Below are 11,021 nucleotides of genomic sequence, written 5' to 3'. Positions count from 1 at the left end.
CAGCACTGCTATTTGTTAGAAAGAAACTGAGATGAGAATAAGGAGGCACTGGAATCACAAACCTCCTGCCAGGTTCTTCAGTGCTCTGACATGATGTTGTTTTGGGTAAAATGGAAGCCTATGGTCTTTCACTCAGGAGAATGGGAACGAGCTGGTGAGTCCACTTTAAGATCTGTATAAAATGCTGTTTAACTTCATCCAGCACTAAATTGATATTACTACAGACACCTCCACCTCCTCTCCCTATCTCATTATTTCTTTGAATATATTGGCATTCAAGATGGCTTTGTGGAAAGGGGAAGAGTACCGTTGAGTTGGGTAGGGCAAGCAAATGGACAGGATGGAACTGGTTCTCTTCCCCCACGTTGTCTCGAGGAGTGGAATTGAATGGATTTGAGCTCCTATGAAGGACCAGTCAGTTTCTTTACAGGAAATGGTTTTACCAACTGTTACTATTACTACTCAGTGGGATGGAGGTTATGGATAGGCTCTGCTGTTCAGTGCTCCACAAGTGTTCAGAGCCAAATTGGTAGGAAAATAGGTTTTATTCAAAGCCAGCTTTGAAGGAAGACAAAAGAAACTTTTTGTTTCAAAATTTCCATCTTTGGAGGCTCTGAGAGCTGGAAAAACTTAGGAGTAGTAGCAAACCAGGACAAAAAGCACGAAATATACTTATGCAGATTTAGTCTGCCTGTGGTAGACAGGCCAGAGGAAGGGGCGATTTGCTTCCTTGGTGTCCTCCAGCCCAGGGTAGGCAGCTGTTCAACCTGAAGAAGTTGTCCATGATTTCAAAAGGACTCTTAATTTCAGTCTGTTTCAATAGAATCCCATCGATGATAAACTGAAGCATAAAATGTAACTCCATGGATAAACTTCATGAAGATGCTCTTCTCAGAGGTGTGGGCAGGGATAGGGAAGTCATCACGGACATGATGTGTCCAGAGACTAGCACATCAAGGTCTGAAGAGACGGAAAGAACAAACTGTTGGTATTAACAGGACCCAGTGAGAGCTGGGCCACCATCAGGGGTCGTTGTTTGGAAGGGATGCAAGACATACCTGAACTGGGCAAAGCAGGGAAGGAAAAGAGAATAACATCTCAACTTCACTTCTTTCTCTAAATGTAATCTCCTGAGAATAACTCCCAGGAGCCAAAACCAACAAGAAGCCAAGTGGCAAGAAAGTCCATAACAGAGATGTTCAGGTTTAGATAAGACACTGGGAGAAAATTTATAAGTGAAATGACTGGGTTATGATAGGTTTAATCTAATCAGTGCATTGATTCCTTGATAAAGATTGAGTGGGAGGTGACTGTAGGCAGGTAGGTTGTGGCTGGAGGAGGTGAGTCTTTGGGACTTTGGGAATGAGCTTTTGGGGTTTATATTTTGTCCAGTGTGTGGGAGCTCTCTCTCCCCTCTCTGTTTCCTGAAGTGGTGTCCTTAGCTGCTTTCCTCTGCCACACTCTTCTCTCATGATGTTCTGTCTCAACTCTTGCTCAAAAGAATGGAGTTGGTTACCTATTGACTAAGACCTCTGAAAACCGTGAGCTCCCAAATAAACTTTTACTCCTCTAAATTTTTCTTGTCAGGTCTTTTGATCACAGCAGAAAAGAAAAAAAGAAAAAAAAAACCAGACTGGCATAGGAGCCAGCCTACTGACTGCTCAGAGCAGGGCAGAGCAGAGAAGTATGGAGAACAGATGTGGTGGGGCAAATGGAGCAACACAAATGGTTGGAAAAAGCGTAATCAGAAACATTCAAAACCATTTGTCAAGAGGCTTGATGACATTTTACACATGGAATAGAGGCCAAAAGCTAACAGAACTCTGTGAGACTCTTGGCCCAAGCAGAACTGCTTTGGGGCTCATCCAAGGAAGTACTGCTTGAATTTGGAAAGGAGACCATTTATTCAGTCTTCTTGGAACCCAGCAGTGATCTAGTGTCACAAGAACCGCAAACACTGGGAGGATAAAAGACATTTAGGTATGGACATCAGAGATCTTGTGCCATTTTGTAGGATAATAAATTACCAATTATGAGTTTGAGCAAAGAAGGCAGGACAGGGCAGATCTACATGTGGCTACAGCTGTCCATCTGGTAGGTGGACTCACAGGAGGAAGCATTTCTGTCCCTTGGTTCTATGGGCCTGGATCAATTATAAATTTGTTAATAAAAACATGTATGGGGGCTGAGGCTGGGGCTCAGTGGTAGCGCACTTGCCTGGCATGTGTGAGGCACTGGGTTCAATCCTCAGCATCACGTATAAATAAATAAAAGGTCTATCAACAGCTAAAAAATGTTTTTAAAAAATGCACACATTTTTATTCAATCAAAGGCCTATTAATATCTGAAATATCCATCTTCAATATTTTTTTAGAGAGAGAGTGAATCTTTTTTTTTTTTTTCTGTAGATGGACACAACACAATGCCTTTATTTCTATGTGGTGCTGAGAATCGAACCCAGGTCCTGCCCATGCTAGGTGAGCATTCTACCGCTGAACCGCAATCCCAGCCCCATCTTCAATATTATTAAAGTATTTGTTTGTATTTAACTGAGTAATATGTGTTAATACCTGGGAATTAAATATGCACGTAGGTAAGAGAGATTACCTGATATGGAAATCACACAGATTGGGTCAAAGAAAATTAAAGGTAGGATTCCTCAGGGGGATGTAGTCTGAAAATTTTCCCCAAGGAAGGACCACCCTTAAAGTCAGTACTTATTTCTAGTACAGAACTCACGGACAGATCAGGGATGTTAGTAGGATGCAGAAACAAGTAGGCAGAAGTAGGAACAAAGTTTTTCTGGAAAATACAAGCTAAACCATCCCAGAATGCTGAAGAGCACCTGATCCTGCAGTATTCTATCCCTTGTCCTCTTCCCAGTATCTCCAACAAGCACAGTAAGCATGATAAAAATCGACTTCTAGAGTCTTTGATACACACTGGGACATTGTCAATTTGTACCTTATATAACCCAATATAATTTTCATGTCAACTCTCTAAGTAGGTTCTACTCCCATTGCACAGGGGAGAAAATGAATATCAGAAAGATTAAAGGGCCAGCATCCTATAAGGAAAGGATCCTGAGACCCACCTCTAAATAATCTCTGCATGATCTGTATCTATATTGTCCAGTATAGTGGCCATGAGCTATGTATGGCTATTGAAATACAACTTCTGAGAATTAGAATGTGCTACAAGCATTAAATACACACTGGATTGAAAATCTTCTCATGAATAAAATAATGCGAAGTATCCCACCAAAAAGTTTCGTATTGACTATGTCTTTAAATGGTAATATTTTTTAATAAAATGGATTAAATAAATTATAATCTTAAATTTAATTTAACAGTTTCTAATTTTTAAATATGGCAACTAGAAAATTTTAAATTATATATGTGGTAATTATTAATTGCTATATAATTATCCCTAGAATAAACCATTTCATTATATCTTATAATCTTAGGATCGGGAATTTAGATACGATGGAGTGGGCAATTTTTCTGCACCATGTGATATGGACTGAGGTCACTTGGTGATATTCACGTGACAGCAAGGTTGGAATGGAGAGTCCAAGACAGCTTCGTTCATATAGCTAATGCTTTGGCTGGAAGACTGGTCTTATCTGGCTCTTCCCCTCTTCTCCATGTAGTCTCATCTCCAGGTAATCTCTCCAACAGACTTCTTCTATGGTAATTCAGGCTCCAAAATCCAGTGTTCACAAAACAGAATATGAAAGTTGACAATCTCTTAAAGCCTGTGCCTGGCATGTGTGAGGCACTGGGTTTGATCCTCAGCATCACGTATATTTTTAGCCTGCTACAAAATCACTGAAAGAGCATGTTAAACCACATGTTTAGGCCTCACACCTCGAATTTCTGAATCAGTGTGTCTCAGGTGGGACTTGAGAATTTGCATTTCAATAAGGTGCTATGGTATGAATGTGTTCCCTCAAATGGATAGAGATATATTTCCAATGCAATAGTTGGAAGTTGGGGCCTAAAAATAAATGATTAGATCATGAGGATTCTATCCTCATGAGTGTATTAATGTTATTATCATAAAAGTGGGTTAGTTATCTTGAGAGTGGGCTTATTAGAAAAGCAAATATGGCCTTGTCTTTCTCTCACATTCTCTCTTGCCTTTTTGCCTTCTTCCATGAAATGATGGAGCAAGAAGACTTCACCAAATGCTGATATCTTGATGTTGTATTTCCCAACATCCATAATTCTGATAAACAAATTTCTTTTCTTTATAAATTACTTAGTCTGTGGTACTCTGTTATAACAACAAAGAGTAATACACAAGATCATAGGTGCTGCTCATAGTCAAGAACCACACATGGAAATCCAATAGCCAATATTTCAACATAATTAACAATTCTATCTCACCCCTAACGGTTCCTCTTGCAATATTTACCCCAAATACCCCAAGGTGTACCCATGTATTCTCATGTATACCCACTCCTTCTCATCCAGGATAAAAATAAAGATTCTAATACAATCACAGACACACTTCTGACTGCATCAGAGAACAGGCAAGCATGTGTTCATTATTACCAACAACAGAAGCAGATGCAGACTAGCAAGTGGGTTGTAAATGTCAGGCACAGGGTTTTATGTAGCAGTCTTCTACAACCTAAATAATTGGTTTATCATTTTACTTTTCTATTTCTGCATAAAATAGCATATTATCCCAAAACATAAAGTCTTAAAACAAGCATTCATTATCTCATAGTTCCAAGTCATCCATCTAGAAGCAGCTTAGCCAAGTGGTGGGGTTCAGGATCTCTCTTGAGGCAGTAAGCAATGTGCTAACCAGTGCTGCTGTCATCTTGAGGCTCAACAGGAGAGGATTTACTTCTGTGCTCACTCCATGCCCACTCAGAAGATCTGTTTCCAAGTTCATTCTCATGACTGTTAAGAGACCTCAATTCTTTGCCACCTGGGCTTCTCCATAGGCCTGATTCGTGGCATGGCGTCCCTCCTGAATGAAGCAATCCAAGAGAGAGAAAGAGAGACAGAGTGCCCAAGATGGAAGCTGCAGCTTTTTTACAACCTAACATTGGATATAACATCCATTTCTCTGCTTTATTCCATTCATAAGTCAATGAAGGAGGAGAAGACTATATAAGAATATGAATATTAGAAGACATGGATCATTGGAGGCCCTTTAAGGGACTGCATATGACATTAAAAATAAACTCATGGACTCCAGTATATGAGGAAGTTGAGCACTGAATAAGTCAATTGCAGTTCATCTTGAGATTAGTACTTAAGGCACACTATGTCCCTTAGAAACATTGATTAAATGCAATTCAAGTACACTGCTGTTTATCTTGTTCTATGACAACAGAATTATGAAATAGCTCTACTATAATATTTGAAGTATAATGATTACATTAATAATAATGGCAATTTCTTATAGGCTAGAATAGTAATAAGCATTCATTTAATTATTGATTTAATAATAAAGTATAAGGTCAACATTGATCAATAACATCTTAGGATTTCAAAATATACTGCTATATGGATCAACATTTTGTGTAATTTGAGGAACTATATTAAAATTTTCTTGCTAAAAGATGTCATGGAATTAGGAAAGAGGAGTAATATCATTCTGAGACCCACATGCCAGGCATTCTTCCAATATTTAACACATGTTGTTACATTGTTCAGTTTCATCAGAACCCTACAACACTAAAAACAGGACAGAGATTATAAATATCTCACCCAAAGGTTCATGGTTACTAAACACAGTTTTGTCCTGTATCTTAGGGCTTTATTTAGCTATATGGTTCATTAAATATAGTCTCAAAGATAACATCACTAGTAGTGCATGTCAATTTCTATATCATACACGTAGAATTCAAGTTGATTGTCTTGGTTGTTTTTATTGAGCTTCTCTGATACCAGTGTTAATTTTAATTATGTAACGCTACTTTGTTGTATGGGGTGCCTTGAGAAATCATACAAAAAGTCCCATGGTCTCAAAGGTTTGAACTAGTCTGTGGGCATGCTTTGACTAAGTCCGGTTTCTTCTTGCCTTTTCATATTTCATTTCCTTCTTAATGGATTCATGTTTTGGAAGGTAGATCTGGGGAGTAGCCTCAACTTACAGAGTTTCTACTATGTCTGCATCTGCATTGACCCACATCAATTCCAGTCATTCCTCTAAACCTCTTGACTACTGTCTTTCAGCTAAGGCTTTCCTCGGAATACCAAAGCCTGTAGCTTTACTGGCAATCAGTAATTTTCAAGAGGCATCTGTCACAAGTTGAATAAATTAAGGTTTTTCTAAAGCCCAATTTAACTGCAGAAAAAAATTTTAAAAATAAAATAAAATTATACGTCAAAAAAAAAGAATAAAGCCCAATTTAACTATTGAGTTCCTACTTTCAAGTTCTCTGGATCTTAAAGAATAGAAATGGAGGGAAAGAGCATTGTAGCAAGTGCAAATATCTGGAGAGTACTACCACCTGACCTTAGCTGAAGTCAGTATTACATTGGGAAAAAAAAAAAAAAAAGGATAGTGTGGTCAATTTGTATTGTGCTAAAAGATTGAACACGCACTATAGTAAATGTGGGCCTGATAATTGTTCTTTCAAGAAAGGAGAATAATCAATCATTATTTTTTTGTAGAAAACCAATGTTGATAAAGAGCAATCTAAATTTGATGTGTAAGAGCAAGGAGCTTGAAAAATCTTGAAATCACAGCAATACCAGTCAACTAAAACAATTTTGTCACCCTATGGGGAGACTGATTACAAAGCAAGTGATATAGGAAGGTTTAGTGGATAACTTCACCTATAAAACACAGCATGTCCAGGCAACAGACAGTCGTTAAAGCAATGCAAATTTCATTGTAAAGAACTAACTTAGAATCTTCTCTCCCTGAATAATTTTGAATAAAGTATACCCGGAATGCATGGTGGGGTATGAAACAGATGAGTATTACTAGGAGAAAGAAAAAACTCTTAATTTGGGCTCTATATTCTTGATGGGCCCACATGTCAGGCCAGAGAGCCTTCACCAGCTGAAGGATGACAGCCATCTGTATCAAAAAAAGGATGACAACCGTTGTCATCATAATGACAATCATAGAGTAGTTCATGATAATGATTTGCCTGCAGCTGAGATCTCTGTAGAACTCAAAGCATCTCTGTTTTTCTGAGTAACTTGGATCTGTGCCATATTGTAAAAAAAATATTGGCAAAAAAATAAGGCTACCCACCATCCAAATAATTATGCTTAAGACTACTGCATGGTACTTTTGTAATTGTTGTGTCTGGAGTTTTTTAAAATAGATGAGTAATCGGAATATAACAATAACTATATAGAAAAGAAAGGAGAAGTACATATGCCAGTATATGATGCTGCTAACCACTCGGCAGGCAAAGGTTCCCAGCTCCCAGATGACTGACAGGTAATAGCTGAGGCGGAACGGAAGGCTGACCAGGAGGATGGAGTGCAGCACCATGATATTGAAGATGATGGTGGCAATCACTGACTGACTATTCCTCTTGAACATCATGCATGACATTATAACTGTTCCAATAGTGCCTCCCAGTAAAACCACGCTGTAGAGTGTTATCAGAATCGTCCTGCAATATGCATCACAGTGGTCGAGGTCCATGTTTGAGACATTTGGCAAAGCAGTTGTATTGATCATCTCCATGTTTTGTCACGATGAACTTAGATCATAATTGCCTAAATCAAAGTTTAACAAAATTATGATGTATATACAAAAACTATTCAACAACTGAGCATTAATAGCACTGAATTTGGCAATCTCAGACAACTATTTACAAGCCCCAAATTTTGTACCAAAAACATATTGTCAGAGATTCTGCCTAATAATTTAAACATATTGAAGGAACAGAATCCAGCGAAATAAAATAACAAAATTACGTTTGTTTGAATGTGAACTTCAGAGCTGTGCACCTAGGTATTCTATAAACAGCTATGTGTATCCACACATGCAAAATTTAAGTTAGGGTCAAAGATCTTAGTAATTAAAATAAAGTTTACATATATATACATATCATGTATATCTATATCTATTTATATCTATATAGAGTTTTGTTCTTTTGTTTTTTTGGAACCAGGGATTAAGCCCAGGGGTGCTTTACCACTGAGCCACATTCACAGCCCTTTTTTATTTTTATTTTCTATGTTGCTTAGGGCCTTGGCAAGTTGCTGAGGCTGGCTTTGAACTCATGATTCTCCTGCCTCAGTCTTCTGAGCCACTGGGATTACAGATGTGTGCCACCATGCCTGGCTCAAAATAATTTTAAAAGTCGAAACTAATACAATTCTTGATGAACAAAATAGCAAAGTTTAAAATCAAAGGAGTATCAGTGCACACCTAGTATGCATTCAGATCAGATTTATAAAGATCATCCTTCCTGCCATCACACTAATTTGGGGTGATGTGGAGAAAAACTGATTTGGGTTAATGTAGAGAAAATCTACATAAATCATGTGTAATTGTTGTAAGAAAATGTATCAGAAAGTATTTTAGAGTGTTTTCTGTGAGCAGCTTTTGATCCAGGAGAAGCCTATAATATATATATATTTCCTACATCCCTTTCTTCTTCTTAAACCTGATCTTTTTTTGAACTGCTATGTGACATGTTGGTAAGATGCTGGAGTTTGAAGATGGATCTGCTTAGTTTTTATTTAAGTTTTGCTGGTGTGAGGATTTAAGGAGCAGTGATCTTGCAGCAAGCAGTACAGAGCACTGGTAATCTGCCATCTTTGCACATAAGGGCCAATTCTGCCATTAGGTGCTAAAGGACAGGGCACGAGTCACTGTGGCTTCATGTAGCTTTAGCTGTGACAATGCTGTACTCCCAGCATTAGAATGTTCTTCAGAAATCCCATGAGTCAGTGTGTTTGAGACAATTTTAAATTTGAAAAAAAAAAGAAAAAGAAAACAACAAAACAAAATAAGAACCAAATAAATGTTATGATTCTGAAGGTGAAACAAGATGAAGGCATTTTTTACCTCTTTCTCCTTTTTGCAAGTAGGGACAGGTACAGTTAGGTTATAGAAAAATCATAACTGCATTCATAAGTATTTAATAAATCTCTGGCAATTAAAAAAAGAAAGAAAAAAACACAACTTTTCCAGACCTTAGTTCTGAGAGTATGAGTCACAGACATCAACAGCTCAAACTTCTCTCTTTGGAAGATCCATGTCATTTCCTCATGTATCTTCAGCACGCATGGCCAGAGGCAGAGTTTAATCATCTGTGTTTGAGTGAAAAGTTACTCCACAGAGCAAATCTCAACATAGTAAATCTTCTTGGAGTGAATAATTAATTTTTTGTTTATACAAACATCATTAGATCTAGTAAATGTCATACCTACAAGAATATTTTATTGTACTTTAAAACATAATGACAACTTCAATTTAAATTTCATATGTTAAAAATATGCATTTTTAAAGAAGTGCATACAGATAAAACAGGATGTTTATAAGATTTTTTTGGAAAGCAATAATTCTAATTAAATTTTAAAACAACAAAAATACTAATTTACTTTATTAAATTTTGGTCATCTGAAAGTCTAAACAAACAAGACATAAGTTTGAAATTATTTAAAAACAATGAGAGCCTAGATTATTGATCAGTTCCATAGTTTAAATAGACACACCTGCTAAGACAGTGTGCTATTTGAAAACAGGTAGCACTGCCACTTACCAACTGGCTAATAATGGGACAGATATTTAACTGGACAGTTATTACAATGGAAGTGATAGTACTTACTTTGTAAGATTTTTATGAAAATTTAGGTTGCATCATCTATAAAGAAACTTAGATTTTCTGACATATTACTTGTTGTCAAAAATGTCAACATCATATGTCCCTTTACAACATATACAAGGATATTTCATAAACATAGCACACAAGGAACATTATTTTTTTAGATGTGTCTCTAAGTGATCTTACAGATATTTAATTCATGGAGATAAGTTCACAGGAAAGAGAAAAGTGTGACGGTCATTTTTCTTTTTCTTTGAGATCTTACCTTTGCAATCACACTGAACCTCTTAACCTTATTCTTCAAAAGTTCATAATTCTAGGGGTTTTTTTCCTCACTAAACCCAAATATGGAAATTTTTAGATAGGCAATCTATCCACAAATTAATAGCTATCCAAATTACTTACTTGCTCTTTTTCTTTTATGACTTGCTTCTGGTGGAAGGCTCAAGGCACTGTGGCATGCTGTGATCTACAGCCGGACAGTCAGTAAGGGCAGTTTGCTAGAACCAAGACTCCAGTAACCATAGCAGTCCTGGGATAAATGACGATGAGGGTATAGCTCAAGCTTAAGACTGAGGATGCACAAAGTTTAACAGCCAAAATGGAGAGCCCAGATAAGCCATCTGAGCCACAAACAGATGTTTATCTCTATAGTTAGAGGTGAAGCAGATTCAGAATTACTCCTATCAGTAAAAACTTTCATTTTCACTACCGTAGATGTATTTGCAAAAATTTCCCTCATTAAAATGAACCACTTAAAGGGATTTTTCCAATGTTGTTTCTCATCCTACTTTCATGTGCTACCCAAAATGGTCACATTCAGAATAAGAATGGTATGAGGAAGTACTTCCTGGGTGACTTTCATATTCTCAGAGTAAGCTCAAAATATTTGTACCTCTTACTTCCAATTCACAAAAGTTCCTTTTTCTCCTTGTATGGGCTGTTTGGAGATATGGTTCTTTTGAAGCTTGATGCTCTAGTTCAAAAAGAAGGCTCATTTTTCTCAAATGCCTTTCATTTGCTTACATGAACCTTTTCACTTTCTGTCCTAACTTCACAGTCGTTTTTAACAGTCCTAAGACATCAAAGCACAATTTTAAGGAAACACGAGGGTTTTGTACTACACAAAGATACAAGGTACCAATATGCCTTCATCAGTTGTGGGCCAACCCAGCCCTGAATAACGTTATTGTTCAGCCAAGGAAATTAAAAAGGACTGAAACTTGATCACCTGTAATGCAAGTTCATATGG

General features: G+C 37.2%; 1 protein-coding gene across 2 annotated transcripts; it reads right to left on the bottom strand.

Annotated features, from left to right (window-relative positions):
• Nucleotides 1–526: 526 nt before the first annotated feature.
• On the bottom strand, nt 527–10,528 carry LOC107146178 (probable G-protein coupled receptor 141). 2 transcript variants are annotated; one of them, XR_007341703.1, is made up of 4 exons: nt 10,175–10,528; nt 9,138–9,254; nt 3,547–7,709; nt 527–960 (listed from the first exon to the last, which is right to left on the bottom strand). XR_007341703.1 is itself a non-coding variant. In XM_048786472.1 (3 exons), exon 3 carries the CDS (start codon nt 7,675–7,677, stop codon nt 6,790–6,792), a length of 888 nt encoding a protein of 295 aa, XP_048642429.1. In that variant the 5' UTR covers nt 7,678–7,709; nt 9,138–9,254; nt 10,175–10,528; the 3' UTR covers nt 527–6,789. The 2 variants fall into 2 exon arrangements, 1 of the variants encoding a protein (XP_048642429.1); XM_048786472.1 differs by having other exon boundaries at nt 527–7,709.
• Between the last annotated feature and the right edge of the window lie 493 nt (nt 10,529–11,021).

This window comes from Marmota marmota, unplaced genomic scaffold (assembly GCF_001458135.2).
Source record: "Marmota marmota marmota unplaced genomic scaffold, marMar, whole genome shotgun sequence".
In the NCBI taxonomy this organism is placed as follows: Eukaryota; Metazoa; Chordata; class Mammalia; order Rodentia; family Sciuridae; genus Marmota; species Marmota marmota.
The sequence above is the reverse complement of the archived record's forward strand: the minus strand, read 5'-3'. Positions and strand labels throughout refer to the sequence as shown.

What these genes read in the sequence shown, in the direction of transcription:
- LOC107146178 (XM_048786472.1), bottom strand. Translation starts at nt 7,677, where the DNA reads ATGGAGATGATCAATACAACTGCTTTGCCAAATGTCTCAAACATGGAC.